General features: G+C 33.2%; 2 protein-coding genes across 2 annotated transcripts; both read right to left on the reverse strand.

The window, feature by feature from the left end:
- Nucleotides 1-2: 2 nt before the first annotated feature.
- Nucleotides 3-15,699, reverse strand: LOC134717620 (uncharacterized). Its single transcript, XM_063580114.1, has 5 exons — nucleotides 15,614-15,699; nucleotides 11,505-11,661; nucleotides 9,297-9,497; nucleotides 6,447-6,686; nucleotides 3-169 (listed from the first exon to the last, which is right to left on the reverse strand). Exons 1-5 carry the CDS (start codon nucleotides 15,629-15,631, stop codon nucleotides 3-5), a joined length of 783 nt encoding a protein of 260 aa, XP_063436184.1. The 5' UTR covers nucleotides 15,632-15,699.
- A 7,819-nt stretch (nucleotides 15,700-23,518) lies between these two features.
- LOC134717622 (secreted acidic protein 2-like) lies at nucleotides 23,519-26,029 on the reverse strand. The gene is made up of 2 exons (XM_063580115.1): nucleotides 26,006-26,029; nucleotides 23,519-23,800 (listed from the first exon to the last, which is right to left on the reverse strand). The coding sequence occupies exons 1-2, from the start codon at nucleotides 26,027-26,029 to the stop codon at nucleotides 23,519-23,521; spliced, it is 306 nt and encodes a 101-aa protein (XP_063436185.1).
- Nucleotides 26,030-26,211: the final 182 nt, after the last annotated feature.

Raw genomic sequence — 26,211 nt, forward strand, 5'->3', positions numbered from 1 at the left:
TTTTATGGTTTGCCAGAATCTCTATCGTCGTCTGTACTTTCTCGGCTTGTTACGCCATTTTCGTTTATTGATCTTCGAAGAAAGTCAATGTTTTCTTCATTTAGATCTGCTGTCTTCCTATTCATTGTCCGGCGTGTCATTATCTTTTTCGTCATAATGATACTTCCGCCTGAGAAGATTTTTGTAAAAGATTACAAAGATTTACGAAAAATTGTGAAAAAATTTACTATAAACGGCAACAACTCCTAAAGGGGTAAACTGACCATTTCAGTAAAGTTGACTTATTTGTTAATCTTACTTTGCTGAACATTATTGCTGTTTACAGTTTATCTCTATCTATAATAATATTCAAGATAATAACCAAAAACAGCAAAATTTCCCTAAAATTACCAATTCAGGGGCAGCAATCCAACAACGGGTTGTCTGATTCATCTGAAAATTTTGAGGCAGATAGATCTTGACCTGATAAACAATATTACCCCATGTCAGATTTGCTCTAAATGCTTTGGTTTTTGAGTTTTAAGCCAAAAACTGCATTTTACCCCTATGTTCCATTTTTAGCCGTGGCGGCCATCTTGGTTTGTTGACTGGGCGCCAAGTTTGGTTAACTTTGGCCCAGTAGTTTCACAGGAGAAGATTTTTGAAAAGATAACGACGACGGACGCAAAGTGTTGGGAAAAGCTCACTTGGCCCTTTGGGCCAGGTGAGCTAAAAATGCTACAGCATGTTTTAACAAAATTGAATATGTTAATTTCTGAAGTAGTGTAACATGATGTAAGTCTTGTTTCATGTAAAAAAAAAAACCATGAGTGACTGGGGTATAGAAATATGGTCACTTGGTCTTCTCCCGACCGGCAGTAAAACGTTTGCCGAAGCGTGGCGTCCGTTTGGCTGTGCGGGATGTATCAAGTTCGCAGTCACGTCCGGTCAAAAGGGGAACGTTAAATCCAATGCCTCGAGTAAAAAGAGTGCCACTCTCTTTGCACTTTAAGAACCCTTGCAACAATTCTTTTGAGGGGATCGTAGGTGGCCTTTTGCAAGGGCATAATTTCTGTCCCTATCCACGATACCCTCCTTTTCCGGCGGCATTCCAAATTTCTCCGACCATTATCCCAGATGGCCTCTATTGTATCAACCTACCTATTGTATTTATTGTCAACTTGTTCTCGTCCTGAATATGCATAAAATATTTCCCACTTGACGTTAAGCAACCAACAATCAATCAATTTCAATACCTTAGAGTTGACTTGGGCATTAAAATTTTGTTATCTCTATACTTCTACCATTCTTTGAGTAAAATCCTATATAAAAAGGGAGGTGTCATTTTTGACTGTGTTGGTTTATAAATACGCAGTCATGTCTAGAAGGAATGAAGACTTTACATATATTACATAGATCGGAAACTGATTTGGTTTCTGTATATAAAGAATCCTAACAATAACTCATAACAGTTGTGTTCTCTTACATGGAAATATCAGGCCACATTGACCCTCAGCATTGACCACATACACTCAGCACCCACACACACATACTGGTTATTGGTTAAAACTAGGTATATATATATACTGGCACAACATCGTGGCCACAAGTTAACAACATTTTTTTTCTGTGACGTATTAAATTTATATTAAGATCCATTTTGTTACATCTTGTGATCAATTTTTATTTGGCAATCGCCAATGGCAGTCAGCCCGGTAAAAGAACATCAGTTGTTCGACCTGTTAGTCAAATGCGTTTTGTTTAAATATACTTTTTCACTTTTTTGGTCTTTTGAAAAGTGTTGTTTGTGCTGTTCTTAGACCCTTCTACAACGAAATTTGTTTGACATGCACACGTATAAAAATTGCGGTTTTGATCCAACGCAATCATAGGTTTGAACGTAGTTTTCAATTTAGACTCGTATATACTAATATATATATTACCATGAATGCAATATGTATTCAGCTGTATTTTACTTTCATATAGCAAAGGTAAAGATGCAAGGCAAAAGAATCATAATTCTACAAGGTGAATATTATTTTAAAATATCTGAATACTTTGTAGGAGTTAATCATTTAAATAAAAGTAGGTTAATTAATTACACGGTAATATTGATAAATTTACATCATACCAGTTTACAAATACAGAATATACGATTCTAGAAATTGATTTTAAAAGTTGTATATATCAGAACTAAACAATTATTTATGTTATATATTCTGTGATCCTTCATACTGGTGTGAAATATTTGCCACTGCACATTAAGCAGTTAATCTTTATTTTTACATAGATTTTCCTATTATGTAAAAAATGATAAAGTTTATATTTCTAATTGTTTGCTATAAACATTTAAGGAATGACTGTATCATTTTTCTGTCTATGAAGAAATAACATAAAAAATGTGGTGCACACTAAATAACGCGCGTAGCGGGTTATTTTACAGTGTACAACACATTTTTTATGTTATTTCGACATAGACAGAAAAATGATACAGTCATTCCAAAAATGATACAGTCATTCCAACCCAGATGGACTCTATTGTATCAACCTACCTATTGTATTTATTATGAACTTGTTCTCGTCCTGAATATGCATGAAATATTTGCCACTGGACGTTAAGCAACCAACAATCAATCAATCAATCCTTAGCCGTATTTGGTACAACTTTTTGGAATTTTGAATCCTCAATGCTCATCAACTTTGTACTTGTTTGGCTTTATAAATATTTTGATTTGAGCGTCACTGATGAGTCTTATGAAGAAACATGCGTCTTGCGTACTAAATTATAATCCTGGTACCTTTGATAACTATTTACACCACTGGGTCGATGCCACTGCTGGTGGACGTTTCGTCCCCGAGGGTATCACCAGCCCAGTAGTAAACACTTCGGTGTTGACATGAACATGATAAATATCAAAAATGTGGTCATTTTTATAAATTTACAAAATTTTGATTTTTTCGAAAAACTAAGGATTTTTTTTCCCAGGCATAGATTACCTTAGCCGTATTTGGCACATCTTTTTTAAATTTTGAAACCTCGATGCTCATCAACGCGCGTCTGGCGTACTAAATTATAATCCTGGTACCTTTGATAACTTTTATCACGTAGTTTTTAAAAGAAACACGATGGGTGTTATATGTGGATCGCTGTATTGGTTCGCGTGCTTGGTTTTTAGCCAGTATTCATTATTCTGCAGACCCCCAATAAACTCAACAGGATTTAAAAAATCATATTTACGCCAGATGGGCGTTTCGTTTTCTAAAGACTCATCAGTGACGCTCGAATACAAAATGCTAAAAAGGCCGAATAAAATTGAAGAGCATTGAGGACCAAAAAGGTGTTTTCCCAAATACACCTAAGGTAACCTATTCCTGAGATAGAAAAGCCTTAGTATTTCAAAAGTTTTGTTAGCAGTAAATTTATAATTATGACTTTCAGATAATCAAATCAAAGTGGTGTTTTTGTTTATATCATATTTTGAATGTATATATCGAATAAAAAAATAAATGCCATTTCTGTTTTGTCAGCTAAATTACAAATGTGTAATTCAAATAACATATAATATGCACTCTTTTAAGTTCCTTTATTGTTTATTTGTAATAAGGGTATAGCTTCAATTAAAGACTAAAACAAAGGCAACAGTTGTATACCGCTGTTTGAATGTCATAAATAGATTAAAAGAAAACAATCCGGGTTACAAATAAAATCTGTGAAACACATCAACTATAAAGTTTGTAAATACTAAGATTTCGCTCGAATTTCTAGTATTTTGTCTAAATATTTTAGACAAATGAGTTTTGATGAACCTCTCTGCATCGTGTCTTTTAGAATTTTTTGTTTTGAACTTGTGACGTAACTTTAAAACGAGACAATTGTGTACAATGTTATGCCTTCAAATGTAACAATTACTAGGTCGATGCCTCTGCTGGTGGACTATTAGTCCCCGAGGGTATCACCAGCCCAGTAGCCAGTCCTTCGGTACTGGCATGAAAATACGGAATGTTTGTGTTATTAAAATTTGCTGTTACAAAATATTAGAAATTATTATAAATTCAGGAATGTATCTCCCTCATGCAAATCTCATTTACGGATTTGGCTATACTTTTTGGAACTTTTGGATTAAGGCTCTTCATCTTTTAAATAACCTTTTGATTTCAAATATGTTGGCCACAAGCATCACTGAAGAGACATGTATTGTCGAACTGCGCATCTGGTGCAAGAAAATTGGTACGGTTAATTTTATTACATAAAGTTAATGTTCAAAATGCATGGTTCAGATGGCCTTGCTTGGGTTGTTGCTTGTCCTTTGATTGATTCTTAAGGAAATGGCGTTGTTTGTTTTTCATCGAATTATTGGCTAGGCTAAACCTACAAAGAAGTAAGTTCAGTAAGACCCCTTTTTGGACCCAAAACATAGCAGTTTTAGAAAATTGTGAAAACGTAATCTTGAAGCTATACTTTGGAAAGTAAAATGCTTCTGCTACATAAATATGAGCTGTTTTTGACAAAACAATGAACAAATATTGCGTTCTAGCATCATTAAGCCATGCTTAATTACTGAAATTGGCAAAATTTTAGCATTTTGGTTGATTTTTCCGTCTAAAATGAAAGTGGCCACATTCGTGTTCATTCATACTAGTGAAATTTAAGTTTTATTTGATGTTAATACAAAACATATATAAAGATTGAGGCTGAACACGGATGCGGCCACTTTCATTTTTGACAAAAAACATATGAAAAGTGACGTTTTTTTGCATATTTGATAGATTGTTCATATGTAAGCTGGAATCAGAGCGTTTTTAATGACTAAATCAGTTAAAATCTTTCACAAACACTAATCGAATCAATTGAAATAAACACTTACGTTTTTAAAAAGTGTCCAAAACTTTCGTGAGATGAACCTGAAATTTGAGGCCAAAATCGGCCCTTACCGGACCTACTCATTTGGCTACCGACGATCGGCTGGGTTTTAAAAACACACGCATGCCTATATTTAAGTACTTTAGTATGCGTTAATGCTTACCCATTCACATATTTAATAACAAAATCACAACAAATTTATATATATTTCCAAGCTATCATGACATGTTTGTCGATAGAATGCTAACAATACGGTGTCCGTGTTATAGTTAAAACGATCATTGCATAGTTTTTACAGACAAATTAGTTTAGTTTAAATTTTTACGGATGCGACTGTTGCCTTGAAGCGGCATTAATCAGCTCTTTTTTTTCGAAATCTACAATGGTATCTTCTACGTGCAAGAGGTATGGATCTCGTTAAGCACAGGTCAGTCATTTATCGTTATCTTCCGACGGACTATCATAATTTCCTCAAGACCATACTTATAAATGGTGGAAAAGGATTCAATCCCTAAAATTTTCTTCCCGGGCGTGGATCGAACCAGGAAAGTCCGATGCACTAACCCCTACACCACGCCTCTCAAATTAACAGAAGATGATAGAGTTAAACCTACGACATATCCATTTATATTCATTTATATATTACCTACTGAAATCATAACCGTTTATATAGTAGACATTCCTAGAAATAACTACTGTAAACCAACTTATTTTCGCGAGTAGAAAAATAACGCGAATATAAATCGTCGCGAAGACGTCAGTTTTTTATCTTTCCTTAATACACTTCATCATGTAAATCAGATTATCTCGAAATTAAATAGCCACGAAGTGGTAAAAAAAGGGTAAAACGCGAAATAAAGTGGGCGAAAATAAGTTGGTTTACATAGGTACATACCTTTATATAAGAAGCGACACCTCGGTACATACCTTTATATAAGAATCGGCACCTCGGTACATACCTTTATATAAGAAGCGGCACCTCGGTACATACCTTTATATAAGAAGCGACACACATACCTTTATATAAGAAACGGCACCTCGGTACGTACCTTTATATAAGAAGCGACACCCCGGTACATACCTTTATACAAGAAGCGGAATCTTGGTTCCTATCTTTATATAGGAAGCTGCACCTCGGTACATACCTTTATATAAGAAGCAGCACCTCGATACATTCCTTTATATAGGAAGCGGCACCTCGGTACATACCTTTATATACGAAGCGGCACCTCGGTACATACCTTTATATAGGAAGCGGCACCTCGGTACATACCTTTATATAGGAAGCGGCACCTCGGTACATACCTTTATATAAGAAGCAGCACCTCGGTACATACCTTTATATAGGAAGCGGCACCTCGGTACATACCTTTATATAAGAGGCGGCACCTCGGTACATACCTTCATATAGGAAACGACATCTCGGTTCATACCTTTATATAGGAGGAGCAGCCCCGTGTCAATTATCATCTTTAATATTGAATGACGACATTTTAAGATATATTTTATTAATCCATTTGGACTGTTTAAAACTTAAAAAGTAAGCAAACAGTTTGTATTCCTATCTAAATACACGTATATGTGACATCCAGATATTTGTATGTACCTGGACAGGGGTCACCAAATTTACCATTATTAGCAATTAATTGACAAATAGTTTGTCCATTGCAATCTGTTTTAACTAGAGCATCTGACGTAGTTGAGATACAGCTTGTTGTCGATATTCTGGGATCTGGACAAATACTGGGGTCTACTCGTCCGTATACAGCTCCTACTATATTTATTTGTGAATCGCAACTGATAAAGGCCGGCACATCTCCTTCGCACAGTATAACACGGTTGACGGCTGTAAGAAATACATGAAAAAATAAAAATAAACAAAAACGCATACATAATCCATGAAATCAGTGTTTCTCAAGTTTTTTGTCGATATCTCTTTTTGTTTCTAACGAAATGCACACAGTTGATAAACAGTGAGTAGGTAGATAACTCTTACAAAGAAAATTGTTCCGTCTTATCAGGGTGAAAATTAAAAGCGCATGTTGCATGTATTGCCTGAAAAAATGATAATGATTATAAATAATTGTTCTCTCTGAACAATTGAAGGTTTTCTCACATCAGTTTTGAATGTAATTAAAAGAAGCTAGTTTCTGTCCAATCAAAATAAAATTGGCATCCAATCTTAAGATAATTCATACTGATACAATATATGAGTGGTTTCTATTTTCTTTTGAGTGAAATAAGGGAGATAAATAGCTACTTCTAGTGAAGTAAGTGTTACTTCCGGTCTCATATGATAGCCTTTTTTACACTTTTTTTTTATTCAAAGGACATATATTTTCTTTATACTTTTACCTGTAACCTGGTTTATTTCTAGTCTTTGGTGATAAGATAATGTATCTAGATTAGAAAATATATTGATTCTGAGTACTTTTTCATGACAAAAGTGGAAAAAGGCTACTTCCACTTTCCTAAAGGTCACTTCCGGTTGTCATTTTTCAAGGTCAGATATCGCCAACCTTTTGTTCAAGGTCATAAGGCTTTATTATGAACCTAGTTGAAAAAACAGTCAGTTAAACTTATAATTAGACATTTCAGGGGCACTAACTCCCACAAGATGCCATTGATTATTTCATACCAAATGTTACATATCTTCAGTACAATAAAGCAAACATTTTGCATTTGTTTTTTTTTATATATATATCTTTAAAAGTGTTTGAAAAAATGACAAATAAGCAAAAGTCAAATTTTTGAATTAACCTTGACCTTTGACCTCATTTTCAAAGTTAGGACCCATGCACATCATATCAAAAGGTTCCAAGGTAATAGGGTTAAAGGTTTATGAGTTTAAAAAACAAACTGACAGATTTATTTTGTAAAGGTAGATACTCCTATAACATTTCATCGAATCGCTTCGATCCAAACTAGTGAAAAATTCCTTGTGATGGAACGAACAAGTTAGAAAAAAGAATTTAGACGATATCTTTTTTTGTTACGTAGAAGATGCACACATTAGGTAAACAGTGAATAGGGAGATAAATCTTAGAAAGAACATGGTTCCTCATAGCAGCTTTAAGTTTTAAAGCGCATAAACTGTATAATACAAAATAAGAAATATCTAAGCGTCATGTGGCGAAAAATTAATTTCAAAACTTGGCGTCAGAAAAATACGAAAAAAATAAAATGTATTATAACTCTTTCCAACGAAAACCATGTATTTAACTATGATAGTAGTAAAATTAGTTTTAAAATGTCATTTCAATTATCAATTGATAGCTTATTGTACGCTGATTCCAAAAATATATGGTTTCTATATAATATTTTTTTTAATAAGGGAGATTTTTTACTTCCGGTTTGAAAAATGTTACTTCCGATACTATTTCAATATTTACTTGACACTAATTCCAAAAATATCTGGTTCTATATACATTTATATTAATAAAGTACAAAAATATAATTCCGGTTTATACAAGGTCACTTCCGGTTGTTTTTTCAAGGTTATATGGTTCGAAATCTATTGCAAACAGTCTAACGGCTTTATCATATATATATATATATGAGGTAAAAGCAAAAGTCAAATTCTAGAACGTCAAATTAAATTAAACCAAGCACCTCAAATCAAAAGATCATGGATCTTATTTATACTTGGTTAATGCGCTATATCACCATACTAGTATTTTTGAATACAAGAGGGGAGAAAACTCCCTTATAGTTTAACGTACCTTTGCAATCATAATTTAGGTGTTAAGACATGTCCAATTAAAGATAATTTGTCGATTTCTTATATGTCTTTTTAAAAAAAAAGGGAAAAATAGCAAAATTCGAAATTTAAAATATGACTTTGACATTGACCTTATCTTCAATGATATGGAATAAGGAGCTCAAATCAAAAGACTCTAGGTCTCTATGACTTATGGTTAAAAAGATAGAAATGCATATCACTTAAAACAAATGCATAAGGGGAAATAATCATCATATGAAGATTTCATATTGCTTCGGTCAAAATAGGACAAATCATGCGAAGGATATAACAAAAAAAAATATGAAATGAATGTATCGCTTTCTTTTACGGTTAAGAAGAAGATGCAGACACAAGGAAAACACTGTTCAGGGAAATGCCTCCTACAAAGAAAAGTATTCGTTTTTGCAGGATGAATTTCAAAGGAGCATAAACTGTTCAATTTCATATACCAAATATCTGAGCGACACTTTGCGAAACAAAATTGATATGCAAGAAATAAAAGTGCATGGCGGAAGAAGAAAGAAAAATGATAATCAGAACAAACACAATAGGTCTTTTTACAGAAAAGTGGAAAGACCTAAAAATACGGTCTTATATATATATATTAACATTGGATTTTAAATATCAATATTAAAGGCTATTTAAGGTATATTGATTTCTGCCGTATTTGCCACACAGTTAATTAATATTTGACATTGAATGACTTTAACTTACTTCTTTGAGGCGGTGTTGACGGACAAGGCGTGGTGGTTGATTGGGGTGGGCATACCATTGGTACAGGAGTCTGTGGCACTCCTGTCAACATGCTCATAAGGGTCGTCAACATGCTCATAAGGGGCGTCATCGTTGATCCGTCCGCCATAGCCATTGGTGCCAATAATCGTCCTAATAAAACTCCTCCAAGAAAAGTACCGTCTTAAAAGAAAAAGTATTATGATCACAAAGTGAATGTTATTTCAAAAATGACAGTGTGACCCAAATGTCAACTTCGTAACAATCACAAAATGATGCTTTAATGTTTTGACACCCAAAATCACATACCAGAGAAGAGTTCACGCTTTTAAGGAAAAAAAAGGTATCAAAGGTAAATATCAGATTTACATATTCAGGTTTGCTGCATCAAGATGTTCAAACTGCTCTTCAATTGGAACAAAATCCTGATGGTGATATTTATGTTTAATCTTGATGCGCCGGTTTTTTTTTAATATCATTTTCGGCCAATCTATTTTCTGTTTACTATCTCAGATCAAAATTTTATGCTAAGATCAATGTAAACACATGAAATAACCAGACGTTTCAAAGAAATTGAGGATTCACTTCTTGAAAAATGAAACTACTGTCGTTGCTTTCGAAAATACATTACATATATATTTAGACTTAACCGACCGGTTTGTTATCAACAAGAATATAAATCATTGGTAAGTAGCCGCGATTTATCAGGATTGATTATAATTTCCAGATATAGATAGATACTGATTGCATGTATATATCTCCTTCAAATACAAACTCATCAGATTATACACCTTATCGCCAATACCGGCTGACCCGGCCGCTTGAACTTTTAACGTCACCAACAATCACTTTTCCATTGTGGCGTCAGATATTTTGTTTTATAACGTCAAAATTTTACTGGAACCTGTGTTATATCCAGTAATGGCGGACGATAAGCGATAAGGTGTCACGGGGGGGGGGTCTCTTCCTATATAAAGGTATATACATATGCAGGGTTTCCCCTGGGTCAATTTTTTTTTTCGCCACCTCTTTCGCCAAAACAATATATTTTTCGCCACTCTATTATTTTTTTCGCCAAGTAACACAAATATATTTTTTTTTTAAATTTTACATTTTTTCAAGTCCCCCCCTCCTTAAAAAAGAAGTGATTTTTACAACAAAACAAAACACCTTATCACTTGAAGTTGACCCCTCTTGCAAGGTGTAGTCATTACATTGAAGGGTTACTCTCATGCCAACCTTTTGAATAGATTATTTCATAACGACAGTTTTCTTTTCTACTTCTAGACCATCGTAAAAAAGTCAAACTATATGCTTGAAACACGTGTGTTACTGAAACAACTTCAAAGTACCCACTCAAATCAAAGATCTATATGAATGTTAAATGATAAAGTTTTAAATCAGAGACCTTCCTTGCTTTTGAGCATTTTTCGTCATAACAAGTTTTCTTTTCTGGACTATCATTAAAAGAAGGAGAGGAAGCGTAAAAATTTTGCTTCTAACACGTGCGTCGCAACGCGGTTATAAATTCATTTTGTGACATGTGACAGAAGCCATTTAACCATATCATACAATCAACACCTTTATTAATTAGTCCTTTGAAGTCAGTAGCTGATCATAGCTATAAATGCAATCAGCTGATTATTGATTTTCTGTCAAAATCTTAACGAGTTCAAGGTGAATTCCGAGTATTGTCTGATGGGTAAAGTCAGAGAAACTCGAAAAAAGTAAATAAACAAGATGGCTGAAAATAAATCGTTATGTATATTTCTTTCGCCAAATTCTTTCGCAAATGACGAATTTTAATCGCCACAATTATTATTTTTTCGCAAATTGCGAAAATGGCGACCGCCAGCGGAAACCCTGTACATATGTGCCGCTGGAATGGGTCCCTTTTTTGATCCGTCAAATATATCAATGGGGTGCCATTTTACCGAGGAAATATATCAATAGGTAGTAATTGACCGATTGTGATATATATAGGTACTATTTGAGCTGATAAATATATGAATGGGTTATGATTTCGCTGTGAAATATATGTATAGGTAGGGATTTCACAATTATTCAATATATGAATGGGGGCTGTTTTTAAAATACGAGCTGCACACCTGTACCCAAAATCCCATGTTGAGACCCCCCCCCCCCCCCCCCCCCCTCGTGTAAGGTGTATTAATCCAGGTAGATGCTCACCACACGTGTTTGTTTGTGAACTGGAAACACTTCCTTCATTGATTAAAACGACTTCATCGATGTTTCCAAGTACTCCTTGACCTACTATATCATCTATATTGATCACTACCTGCTGGCTACTTTTCCCAGTAAAACCAACCAACACCACGAGTAAGATCTAAGATGTAAAAAAGAAAATTACAAGCAAATGTTAATATTATAACAATATTTTATCTCATTGTTTCATACTTTGATGAGTGTTTGAAAAAAAGATAACGAACTATGGCATGGTATTGGTTGCAAACATTCTTTTTTTTCATTTAAATGCAATATTTTATATTTAATTGATATATTTCTTCATTTAAATGCAATTTTTTCTCATTTGAATGGTATATTTTTTCATTTAGATGCAATATTTGTTATTTAAATGGTATAAATTTTCATTTAAATGGTATTTTTTTCGTTTAGATGCAATATTTTTTATTCAAAAGGTATAATTTCCCTTTCAAATGGTATAACTTTTCATTCAAATGGTATAATTTTTCATTCAAATGAAATATTTTTTATTCAGTTGGTATAAAAAATCAGTTACATGCAATATTTGTTATTCAATTGGTATAATATTTTTTTTATTTATATGCAATAATTGCAGTATGGGAAATTCTTTGACGCCTTAAGGTCAAATTTGCAACATCGTTTGCGATTGGTCGGTAATTATTTGGATTTTCTCCCCTAAACTTGAGTGACCAAAAATTAAAAAAACGCGTCATCCTCAGAATATCGCCTATCCAAATAAAATTTGGCGTTCGTGCGAGTTCGTGCACTGGCAATTGATGCCAATAATGACCAGACATAGCAAAAAATGCTAGTGATTAGTAATAATAATCAATTTGACACACAATCAGGCAACCATATTCATAAATGAAATCCTTCTGTCCCCCACCCGAACAAAAAATAAATATAAAATGGTTCTTATTTAACACAAGTTTAAATTGATTGATTGTATGTTGCTAATTTTAACACCCAGTGACAAATATTTCATGTCTGTTCATGAACACACGAATTTAGAAGTCAGGTTTATGATATAAAAACGAAGAGATGGAATGCGATTGCAAATAAGGCAACTATCCTACGGAGTTCAAATATGAAGTGAATGTAAGCAATTATAGACAATCGTAAGGCCTTTAACAATGAGAAAAACCTGATACTGTTCAGTCGTCTATAAAGGGCCCGACAAGAAAATGTAAACAATTCATACGAAAAAACTAACAGCCTAATTAAACATAACAAAACAATTTACAAAATATCAAATATGAGTCGAGCCATGAACCAACGACAACCACTAAACTACGGGCTCCTGACCTTGGACAGGTAAATAAAGAATATGGCAGGGTTGATATAGAAACGAAGATGTGGTATGATTGCCGCAAATGAGATAACTCTCCACAAGAGATCAAATGACACAGAAATCAACAGCTATAAATCACCGTACGCGGCCTTCGACAATTAGCTAAGCATACATCGCATATAGTCAGCTATAAAAGGCACAGAAATCACAAATGTTAAACAATTCAAGCGAGAAAACTAGCGGTCGAATCAATGTACAAAAAAATGAACGAACACAAATATGTATAACACAGCAACAAACGGCAACCACTGAAGTTCCTGACTTTGGACAAACACATACATACAAACTGTGGCGAGGTTAAACATGCACGTTAGTGGGATCTCAAATCCTCCCCCGAATATGGGACAGTGGTATAATAGTACAATATTTAACAACCTGTAAAATCAGTTGCAATTAGATTAACTCAAAAGATCGAAACGAGACACACACAAAAAAATAATTTTAAGACAATAGACACAAAGCACCGACATAAAAGAATTTGCAATTACTGGAAATTTGCTCAAAGCTAATACACGTAACAACTAGAACTGAAATAAATCTTCACGGTTCTTCCAGATTGACTTATCAAACAGTGCACAACGCGCTGCAAAGGATTTAAAAAACAGTCTGAGAAACGTTTAGTTTACGTTGTATATAGATATAAGAAGATGTGGTATAAGCGCCGGTGAGACAACTCTTCATCCAAGTCAAAACTTGTAAATGTAAACCATTAAAGGTAAAAGTACGGTCTTCAACACGGAGCCTTGGCTCAATCCGAACAGACAGCCATACAGGGCCACATAAATTACTAGTGAAAAACCATGTAAAGTCTAACCTATTTAAAAAAAAGGTTTACAATGTACTTGCATATATCTATATACAATGAAAGTTTTGAAAAGTGTCCTCAAGAGTTTAACAAAAAAAAACAGTACAGGATTTGCAAGAGCGCCAGATTTAGTTAGAGGGACGATATTCTAAGGCGTTTTTTTAATTATTGGTCACTCAAGTGTAGAAAGAAAAAGAGAAAACCCAAATAAATACCGACCAATCACAAACGTTGTTGCAAATTTGACCTTAAGGCGTCAAAGAAAATGCCATGATGCAATTCTTGCATATAAATAAAACAATCTATTATACCCCTTGAATAACAATTATTGCATGCAAATGATTTTTTATCCCAATTGAATAAAAAAATATTGCATTTGAATGAAAATTATAAAATTTGAATGAAAAATTATACCATTTGAAAAGAAAATGATACCATTTAATAAAAAATATTGCATCAACATGAAAAAAATATACCATTTAAATGAAAAATTTTACCATTTAAATAAAAAATATTGCATCAAAATGAAAAAAAATATACCATTCAAATGAAAAATTTTACCATTTAAATAAAAAATATTGCATCAAAATGAAAAAAATATACCATTCAAATGAAAAAAAGGATTGCATTTAAATGAAAAATATAGAATGTTTGCAACCAATGCCATAATGAAAACTCTGAATGTACGATAATTAGTATAAAATAAATTTGGTGTATTTTACGTCTTCTGACTGGTTAAAAGTATTACTAATTTTCAATGTTGTCATTTCTGTTTTGGCGACACGCTCACTCTGATGTTGTGTATTCATACACCAACAGTTTGTGTACGTTATTATTCTTAATATGATAAATATAAAACGTTCTTTGAGTCTGCGCAGATTATACAATATGAAGAGTCAAAAAAAAAATTTATGGTTTAATAAATTCAAAATAAATTATTGTCATTCATTAAATATTGAAAGGTTTAACTCAGCAATTAAAGGCCCAGAAATGAATATGCTTAACAATGCAAACGAGAAAACTAGGAGCCAGTACATAAAATGAGCGAAAAACAAAAGATGTAACACATTCACAAACAACAATCACTGAGCTACAGGCCCCTGACTTGGAACAAACACATACATACAGAATGTGGCGGGGTTGAACATGTTAGCGAGATCCAAACCTATCTCTAACCTGGGACAGTGGCGGTACAGTACAATATAGATACGAACTATAAGAATAAGTTGAAAAAGGCTCAACTCATCAGATGAATACAAATAAAAGCTTCCTAAAGGTGGGGTCTTCCTTTCATTTTTTTTTATATTTTTATACAGTCATTAACTAGTCCTTATTTTGCCGATCACCGAACATAATGTATTACCAATTTTTGACTCGTCAAAATTAGCATATTCAGATTCATTATTTTGAGCGTAATGTCTGTAAAGGAAAACCATTAACCATCGTTAGATATACACATTTGATGAATTGGATTTTATAATATGTGAATACAACTCAACGTTTGTTTTATTTTTATTTAAAAAGTGCAATTACTTCTTAATTTTTAGTCAAATTATAAACCGTCATTTGATATTTAACATGTCACACATCGGCATTTAACATACGTAACAGTTTAGTTTTGTTTTGCTTTTGGTGCAGAAATGAAATACCGTCATTCGATATTAGTCGATTTAGTATTTTTGTACGATTCCTACATTGTAAAAAAGTTGGGTTTTTTTAAAAGTATGTAGAGGTGTTAATTGGATAAGGTAATTTCACAGCCGAGGCATTAGCTATTTTTTTGTACGATCCATTTAAGGGTCGAGTTCAAATCATTTCAATCAAGTATAGTTACGATTGAGAATGTTCAAGTAAAAAACGAACGTACGTTCTCGACTTCATCGCATACGACAAACGCCCAAGAAAATGAAAAATTACCTGAAAATTGAGTGACATCAGGGAACAGCCGCTGCAAAATCCTGAGAAGGATATAGATGTATTTAAGTGACAGTGTTCTAGCGATGTCTAAGTCTCAAAAATATGTACGAAAGAAACAAATCAAGGTAAAATGCAAATCAAATCTAAGCATTTCAGAGATATAGTTGTCAATTTTTGTCAATCAATCCTTTAGCACATCAATCGGAACAAATAAACAAATCTTCCTTGTAAATGTCTATAGTTGTAGGCCAAACTAGATCAGAATAAGTAGTGGCATGTAGGCGACTGTAATATTTGAAAAAGACGTCTAGTTAAGGACTTTATTGCATCCCACTTCACACATGGCTAATTTATTTTACATCAGTACACATCTACTTAGCAACTAATGAAAAGTTGATTCAGTCTTTCAGCCAAAAGTGGTTTGTTAGTAATGAGATCGACGCTAGAATATTAAATAAAAAGTAATTGTAACTAATCAGTAAATAGTTATCAAAGGTACCAGGATTATAAATTAGTACGCCAGACGCGCGTTTCGTCTACATAAGACTCATCAGTGATGCTCATATCAAAACATTTATTAAGCCAAACAAGTTCAAAGTTGAAGAGCATTTGGGATCCAAAATTCCAAAAAGTTGTGCCAAATACGGCTAAGGTAATCTATGCCTGGAATAAAAAAAAGTCCTTAGTTTTTTCGAAAAATTCAAAGTTTTGTATACAGGAAATTTCTTAAAAATGACCACATTATTGATATTCATGTCAACACCGAAGTGCTGACTACTGGGCTGGTGATACCCTCGGGGACGAAACGTCCACCAGCATTGGCATCGACCCAGTGGTGTAAATAGTTATTAAGCAAAACAAGTACAAAGTTGAAGAGCATTTGGATCCAAAATTCCAAAAAGTTGTGCCAAATACGGCTAAGGTAATCTATGCCTGGTATAAGAAAGTCCTTAGTTTTTTCGAAAAATTCAAAGTTTTGTATACAGGAAATTTCTTAAAAATGACCACATTATTGATATTCATGTCAACACCGAAGTGCTGACTACTGGGCTGGTGATACCCTCGGGGACGAAACGTCCACCAGCAGTGCCATCGACCCAGTGGTGTAAATAGTAAAAATGTAATCTACTAGGGCCCATAATTGAAAAAAAAGGTGTGGTACCAAATGTCGTTGCTATAAAATGTTAATTTTCTTGATATAATCTTATATTTGCGAAAAGCCCTATAATACTTGGTTTGTTCTCATACAATTAACAATTGTATAATTATATAGTTCTTGACAATAATAATCATCATATTCTACAGTAAACTCTCACTTTGAAGGTCAAGAAAATAATGTTTCTTAGATAATGTACAAAGTTCACAAAATAAATTAATATCCTACGCTAACTGACAAGAGAATGGGGAAAAGTGTGCAGAGTTCTTTTGAAAAATTGGGGAAAAAAACCTTCTATTAAAAAAATTAAAAAAAGATAACTCAGCTCAAAGATGAAAGAGGAAAAAAGATATTAGAGTAATCTAGAGTTTTGCTGTTGTGTTTTACATTATACTCAAGTAAAAATCTGGAATGTGATGATGAATCCTTTTTCAGGCACATTGTTAAACTCACAGACTGTGCAGAATCCCTCAAATCTATGTCAAAATATAAGAGTCCAGGCTCAGATGGGTATACTGTAGAATTTTACAAGAGAGATATTGTACCTTTTCTTTTTAAGTGCCAGTCTGCCTAAGAATCAGGCAGTGTTGAAAACATGACAAGAAAAACCCACCTAATTTGACATTTATTTCAGTTCATAAAATGTAGTTATGCTTAAAATTAACATTCATTTCCGTTTTCTGTTCTGGTAATAGAAGATACAATTTGGTTGGAATGCACTAGAAATTAACAAATAAGGGGAGATAACTATGTAATTTGCTATCATTCTAACCAATTTTCTAACCAAGTTATTTGATATTACCAGACACACACACACGAAAGACCAATTATTTTTAACTTAGGATGATGGTTAGTATTAAATAGCATGATTAGCTTAGTGGGTTTTTTTCTGACCATGTTTTGTTTTTTACCTAAATTGCCTGATTCTTACAAAGACTGGCACTTAAATCGTTATATGTTGGTTATGAAAATGGGAAATTTTCTAATTTTCAGTATGAAAGTATCATAACATTTATTCCAAAAGAAGATAAATATGGACGTCATTGAGCTAATTGGCGCCCAACTAGCCTTGTGAAAACGGACACTAATTTGCTTCTGTTGTCATTGCTAATAGAATAAAACCTGTTTTACCATCTATTATCAGTGACTCTCAGAAAGGCTTTATAATGAATAAATTCTGGGTTGAGAAGACGCGTCTATTGTATGATTTGATTTAGAAAAAACATACCAAAACTGGTCATTTACTTGAGGTATATTTAACGGATCATCTATGTTGCCTGATTCATTGTTATCTATAATACTCTCCTTTATACATGTTTTCACTTTTTTTGACATAGTCTAATGTCGTAACAGTTGGGAGTTGCTTTGCTAAACTGGCAGAAAAGGTAAAAGATATAGCAGTATGATTTGTCTTATACCCCGGAATAATGTTAGTATTTTTATGAGTGAAATAAATCCTCTGTATCTAAAAACAAATCAAGCCGTTTTGTTCTATGGGTGAGCATTGACGCCATGCATATGTTCTTTCATTTGGATATAAGTCCGCCACGGATCCAATAATTCAAGACTTTCTACTACTTCTTCGATCTTTTTCGTGAATTTGGGATTCTATTGTGAATAATAATGTAATTGTCTATGATTGTATCTTGTACAATATTCCAGTCCCTACATAAAAAAAAACTAGCATTTGAAAATGATGCCATTTTCCATAATACTAAAATAACGAGGTCCAATTTATCAGCCGTCATCGGGTAAAAACGACAAATCAAAGATTCCACCTTTTATAGAATATATAGGACAATGGTGTAGATTAAAAAAATACACCACTCCAGACCCTTTTGTTTTCCACATAATTAATATTGCCTATAATTAACAAGATCTGGGTCGAATCCGATACCGATACCAAAAGTATATTCACCTGTTACCTATTACCTTATATGTACGTTCCGCATCTGACAGGCACACCACCAAACGGTGTATTTGATTTTGATATGTATACGGGTCATAATCACAGGGTTGACACTTCTTTATTAAAAAAAATGGTCAAATTGTTCCCTATCGTATGATTGCAGTATTTTAATCAGTAAGAATTTCTAAGATATCAATACGAATACTAAATATCTGGACTTAAAATAAGGCGAATAGGTACACATGGTACAATTTTCAATAAGTTAGCGGGCATGACGTAAAACAGCGAATCAAAGAATTCAACTTTATTGGATAATGCTGTTGATTAAAAAATACTCAATTCCAGGAACTGAATATTACCAATAATTGATAAGTTTCATGTCGACGGGTTCAAACAGAAAGATTTGAAAGCAGAGAATACTGTGTATCTTATAATCAGCACGACTTTACCAGATGACAATACCAATACTAAAATAAGGCTTACGTGCATAGTTATATATTTGTTTCAGTCACGGACCCGCGATATCAAGGGTGTGTTCTAGTGTCATTAATAATGATGGTTCATCAGTATTTAATTCATACAAACAAACCAAAATAATGCGTTGACTTGACAAGGATACATCTAAAATAATGTAACTATCATCGATATCAATCATAGAATTATGCATCCAAATGATATCAATAATTAAGACCTTTTTAACATCAAAAAGACACCTGCTCTTTTGTTACTATGATGACTGATTCCATTTTTGTTCAATATTGTTATTACTATGGATTTCTTGAAAGAAAATAACTGAGGCATTTTTGCACTTCGCCCAATCAAGAACTTCTGTTCTTTTTTTTTTAATTATAAAAAAAGACCACTTAAATTCATAAGACAACACTGTAACAATATTATCCATTATTATAAAAAAAAATAATTGAGCAGATAAATTGTAGCATAGATACCTGTTAAGTCATTTGTGTACAACAAAATGTAATCAACTTAATTTTACAGTATGGCATTCTTATCATTTACAAAATAAAAAATGTTGCATTCTTAAGACAATAAATTAATTGGTATATTAAGAAGAGAGATTCATGACAGGTAAAAAAGAATACAAGATGTTTGTCATCTTCCTTTGATTTGTAAATTATTTTGAGTTATCTACCTTTTATAAATATACAGTTATCTTCAAATTAAGGAGCGTTTCACACAAACAAAACAAAAAAAATATATAAAAAAATACTTCAAGTCAAATATGTGTACGAATTATTCAAATCAAATTCAGAGAGTCATTATATGAAAATTAATTGATAATAATGCACATATAAAAAAGAAGATGTGGTATGATTGCCAATGAGACAACTATCCACAAAAGACCAAAATGACACAAACATTAACAACTATAGGTCACCATACGGCCTTCAACAATGAGCAAAGCCCATACCGCATAGTCAGCTATAAAAGGCCCCGATAAGACAATGCAAAACAATTAAAAACAGCCCATGCAGATTGTTTTAATCATATTACTATATTTCATTATTTTTAATTTAAAGTAATGAAACATTAAGCAATGTATCAAATAAAGAAATGAATTTCTAATGACCTTTTTTGTTTTTCAGTTTTTGATCAATATTGTTAAATGAGTCAAATATACTTCTGCTTCAATCCTGTTGCTTGGCATATACATTGCAATTAAAAAATCAGACATTTTCAAAATGTTCACCATTTTTATACGCCCGGGACGGGACGTATTATGGTAAACCGTCTGTCTGTCTGTCCGTCAGTCTGTCCGTCCGTCGTCCACACTTCGGACAATAACTCAAAAACACTTTCACCAATTTCCATGAAACTTAAGTGAATTGTTTATATCTATTGACGTAAACTCCCTTTCGTTTTTTTTTAATTTCAGATTTTAAGTTTTGGATTTATGGGGCCAATCTCCGGCGCAGAGTTCATATCCGTTCCATACATGCTTTGCAATACTGCACTTAATATGACAGTAATGTAGATTTTGATTAGAGATTGGGAACAAAAAAGTACGCAAAAAAAGGTATGGCAGAGGTCCTATTGAGTGTAGTGTTACAAAGTATTGAACGGAACGGATATGTGATCTCTGCGCCGGAGATTGTTATGGGGCTTTATTCATAAAAAGGGGGGATATTCAACACTTCGGACAATAACTCAAAAAGGCTTTCACCAATGTCCATGAAACTTTGGTGAATTGTTTATATCTATTGATGTAAGCTCCCTTTCGTTTTTTTTTTAATTTCAGATTTTAAGTTTTGGATTTATGGGGCTTTATTCATAAAAAAGGGGGGATTTTCAACACTTCGGACAATAACTCAAAAAGGCTTTCACCAATGTCCATGAAACTTTGGTGAATTGTTTATATCTATTGATGTAAGCTCCCTTTCGGTTTTTTTTTAATTTCAGATTTTAAGTTTTGGATTTATGGGGCTTTATTCATAAAAAAGGGGGGATTTTTAGAACTTTGGACAATAACTCAAAAAGGCTTTCACCAATGTCCATGAAACATTGGTGAATTGTTTATATCTATTGATGTAAGCTCCCTTTCAATTTTTATAAATTTCAGATTTTAAGTTTTGGATTTATGGGGCTTTATTCATAAAAAAAGGGGGGATTTTCAACACTTCGGACAATAACTCAAAAAGGCTTTCACCAATGTCCATGAAACTTTGGTGAATTGTTTATATCTATTGATGTAAGCTCCCTTTCGTTTTTTTTTTTTTAATTTCAGATTTTAAGTTTTGGATTTATGGGACTTTATTCATAAAAAAGAGGGGTTTTTCAACACTTCGGACAATAACTCAAAAAGGCTTTCACCAATGTCCATGAAACTTTGGTGAATTGTTTATAGATATTGGTGTAAGCTCCCATTCGGTTTTTTTTAATTTCTGATTTCAAGTTTTGGATTTATGGGGCTTTATTCATAAAAAAAGGGTGATTTTTAACACTTCAGACAATAACTCAAAAAGGCTTTCACCAATGTCCCTGAAACTTTGGTGAATTGTTTATATCTATTGATGTAAGCTCCCTTTCAATTTTTATAAATTTCAGATTTTAAGTTAATTTTGGATTTATGGGGCTTTATTCATAAAAAATGGGGATTTTTAACACTTCGGGCAATAACTCAAAAAGGCTTTCATCAATGTCCGTCAAACTTTGGTGAATTGTTTATATCTATTGATGTAAGCTCCCTGTCGTGTTTTTTTAATTTCAGATTTTAAGTTTTGGATTTATGGGGCTTTATTCATAAAAAAGGGATCCCCAAGGGTGACTGGGGTATAGAAGTATGGTCACTTGGTCTTCTCCCGACCGGCAGTAAAACGCTTGCCGAAGTGGGGCGTCCGTTTGGCTGTGCGGGATGTATCAAGTTCGCAGTCACGTCCGGTCAGATGGGGACGTTAAATCCGATGCCTCGTGTAAAGAGAGTGCCACGCTCTTTGCACGTTAAGAACCCTTGCAACAACTCTTTGAGGGGTCCGTAGGTGGCCTGTTGCAAGGCAAAATTTCTGTCTCTATCCAATATACCCTCATTTTCCAGTGGCAGTCCAAATTTCCCCGACCATCATCCTCGATTATAACAACCTACCTATAGTATTTATTGTTAACTTGTTCTCGTCCTGAATATGCATGAAATATTTGCCACTGGACGTTAAGCAACCAACAATCAATCAATCAATCATAAAAAAGGGGGGATTTTCAACACTTCGGACAATAACTCAAAAAGGCTTTCACCAATGTCCATGAAACTTTGGTGAATTGTTTATATCTATTGACGTAAGCTTCCTTTCGTTTTTTTTTTTAATTTCAGATTTTAAGTTTTGGATTTATGGGGCTTTATTCATGAAAAAGGGGGGATTTCAACACTTCGGACAATAACTCAAAAAGGCTTTCACCAATATCCATGAAACTTTGGTGAATTGTTTATATCTATTGATGTAAGCTCCCTTTCGTTTTTTTTTAATTTCAGATTTTAAGTTTTGGATTTATGGGGCTTTATTCATAAAAAAGGGTTTTTTTTTAACACTTCGGACAATAACTAAAAAAGGCTTTCATCAATGTCCATGAAACTTTGGTGAATTGTTTATATCTATTGATGTTACAAATAATACTTAATAAACTCTGATGAAAACATAAAATTTGTAAAATCTTTAGTTCAATTTAAAACATTAAATTTCTTGTAAAAAATAGGTTCCATGAACGTCATACGTTTGTACTATCATTGAATGTTTACAATGATGAAAGCACATTAGCAGTCCCTGGGATACTAACTGTTCCCTGAGGCATATATCATTTTATGATAACATTTTTGCTATGGATAAAAAATCAAATACTGTTTTTGCAAATAGGATGTTTTACTCTTGTTAAAATTGGTTGCAATTGAAATCACAAATGATACCCTAGCATCGCAGCTTTTTTATAGAGTTAGGTTTCAGTGGAAGGGTTGAGCGCAATAAAAAATGTTATAAAACATTACTAGTCTACAATAGCACATAAGAAGTGAACAAGTCACAACATACAAATCCTAACATGTGACTAAATATTCCTTAAATGTTAAAGGGTGTCATTTTATGAAAAAAATAAGGGAATCAAGTCTCCTAAACATTTATCAATATGATCATCTTGTGAATATTCTAAACAACAAAAAGGTTCAATCAATATCCCCCAAGAAAATTACTTTCTTTCAAACTACTATAAAATTTGTCCATAGAATTACTAAAACCCATAAGCATATATCACTTTCCTTATATTGGATTGAAGACTTCTATGTTATATGCCAATGTTAATGATATTTGTTTTTTATGCTAAATATTGAAAAGCTGAACTAGGTTTAATCATCAGTGTCTTCTTCACTGTAATCACTGCCCTCATCATCAGAAAAATCCTCATTTTCATTCTCAGAAAAGGCTTCCTCATCATCAATGAAATCCTCATCCTCATCATCAATGAAATCCTCATCTCCATCATCAATGTAATCTTTATCTCCATCATCAATGAAATCCTTACTTTCATCACCTACTTCCTCATTTAGATCATAACTTTCAGTAGAGTCACTTTCACCATCTTCACTTTCCCTGTTATCTTCTTGCTGCTCCTCATTGTCATTGTAGTCCTTTTTGCCATTTTTATTCAGACGGGACGTATTATGGTATTCCGTTGTCCGTCCGTCTGTCCGTCCGTCGTCCACACTTCAGACAATAACTCACATAAGCTCCCTTTCCATTTTATAAATATAAAAGGTACGTGGTACTCAGAAAGTGTGTTGTGAACAAGATAGAATGTATGGATGAAAAATTAAGACAACAAACTTAAGTAAATTTGAGGTAGCCTTAATAGTGCCAACTTTTTGGTGCATTTTTATTTATTATTTGGGGGGGGGGGGGGGGGGTATTTGACAGGGCTCACACTAGTTCTAGTCGATCATTTAAATTCATTAAAAGACAAGTTAAAAGAGCAACGGGCGTATCATGAGCTAAAGCGCAGCCCTTTATTCTAGTCTTGTCATAAATCCTAGGTTACAATGTGTCATATCATCATGGAACTTCATGTAATTTTTTAGTCCATTCGCCTGTCTCACAATTTTAATTTTTAGTTCAATATTACGCACTTTAAAACTGTTTTATGTGTCCCTCTTTCCCTGGAATTCTGTGTATTGCCTGTTCATCATCAGGTTTAACATATACCTTGTTTAAGACAAAACTCGCGTCTGGCGTAAATATAAAATTTTGATCGTGGTATCTATATTGAGTTTGTTTGCAACCTATGGGTCGATTCCACTGTTGATAGAGATTTATGTCACCAGCCCAGTAGTCAGCACTTCTGTTTTGACTCGAGTTATCATTGATATGTTTATATTTGTTAATAAACTGTAAACAAAACTTAGATTTTTTTTAAAACTAAGGCTTTTCTACCTCAGGAATAGATTACCTTAGAAAACTTTTAGGAATTTTTAGTTCTCTGTGCTCTTCATATTTGTACTTTATTTGGTCTTTTAATCATGTTTTGATTCGAGCGTCTTTTTTTTTACGAAACGCGCGTCAGGCGTCAATATACTATTTTGATCCTGGTATTTATGATAAGTTTATTTAATTTAAACTCTTTGTTTACCATATTGACAAACTCATCTCTTAATGCATCACTAAGCCTTTCTGTGTAATTTTAAAAGTATTCTGGTGTTTGCTTTCTACTATAATGTTAATTATAATTTCCTAGTGTTATTGCTTCATCATGATCAATAGCTCTATGTTGTTTTCACTTACCTGTCCTCTAATTTCTCTATAGATCGATTGCCCTCACACGTTCTCTCAGGTTTTCATTGTCTATCATCAAAGAATAAATCTGATCTTGTTACTTTCCAGATGTCTCCCTAACTTTTGCTCAAACTCTCTCTGACAAATTCTTTTCAAGTTAATAATAATTGTTCAACAATGTTGGTAACAATATCTTTTAAGTCTTTTTGTTAAACCAGACAATTGATTGCATTACTTAAATCATCTTTAGTAACTTTAACCTGAAGGGCCTTTTTTAGTTCACTAAGAGTACTTTGAATACTATCAATGCTACCACAATATTCCAAACGTTCATCTGATACATCTAAATTAGTTTGTTTGTTTTCCTTTCACTGTTTTTCTTGATTGTGAAGATTCTTTGGCTCTTGTCTTTTTAGCTGTCAACATTGTTTGTACACTTCTTGATTACACCTCAGGCATATTTTTTTATTTTTGAAAAAACATTTAAAAATAGAATATAATTAAATTCCACTGAATTCCAAAATGTTCTGTTTCACTAATACACGTCATTCCAATAAGGAAATTTCAAACTAAGTTGATATCTATAATTTCCATACGATTTGGGATATAATGCTATTACTTTTAATAAAATTCTTCATCAAAATGCAGTTTAAATGCCAAATACTGCAGAGCTGATGTTTAACTCCTTTCTATCTCAGCGGCCATTTTAATCTTATCGCAGTGCATAGTTGCCTCATCCAAAACCTTCTTGTATATTTTCGGAAAGAGGGACTTAGTATAGGGCTATTGGTCAGATGATAAATGTTCTCGATGAGGCGTACGTTTTGAGAACCACGAATGATCATGGTTCGGCTGATTATTTTTTTTATTGTTAAAAACCCTGCATTGCGGATCTTTATTTACAGGCTGGTGTTGATTCATCATTGTACACAAAGCCTATCGAGTTACACCAACAGAACATAGCCCAACAAAGTACATTGAATTCCGTAAACAGCACTGTCTCGGGGGCTCAAACGATGTTGTATAATGATATGTTCCTGCTAAGTTACTAGTGATTAATATTTTACATGTCGTACATCTTCCTTTTTCATGTTTTCTACACGTAAATTATGTAGCATTGATATACATTAAGATATCATGATTTAAATGATTTACAAACCTGGCAAAACCCAGAAAAATGTAGCAAAATTGGTTTTAACATCAATTCTTTAGAAGATTGAGAAAATTTTGCAAAGACGTTATTCGAAAAATAAATTGATTTTGCTATTCCGAT

This window comes from Mytilus trossulus, chromosome 5 (genome assembly GCF_036588685.1).
Source record: "Mytilus trossulus isolate FHL-02 chromosome 5, PNRI_Mtr1.1.1.hap1, whole genome shotgun sequence".
Classification (NCBI taxonomy): Eukaryota; Metazoa; Mollusca; class Bivalvia; order Mytilida; family Mytilidae; genus Mytilus; species Mytilus trossulus.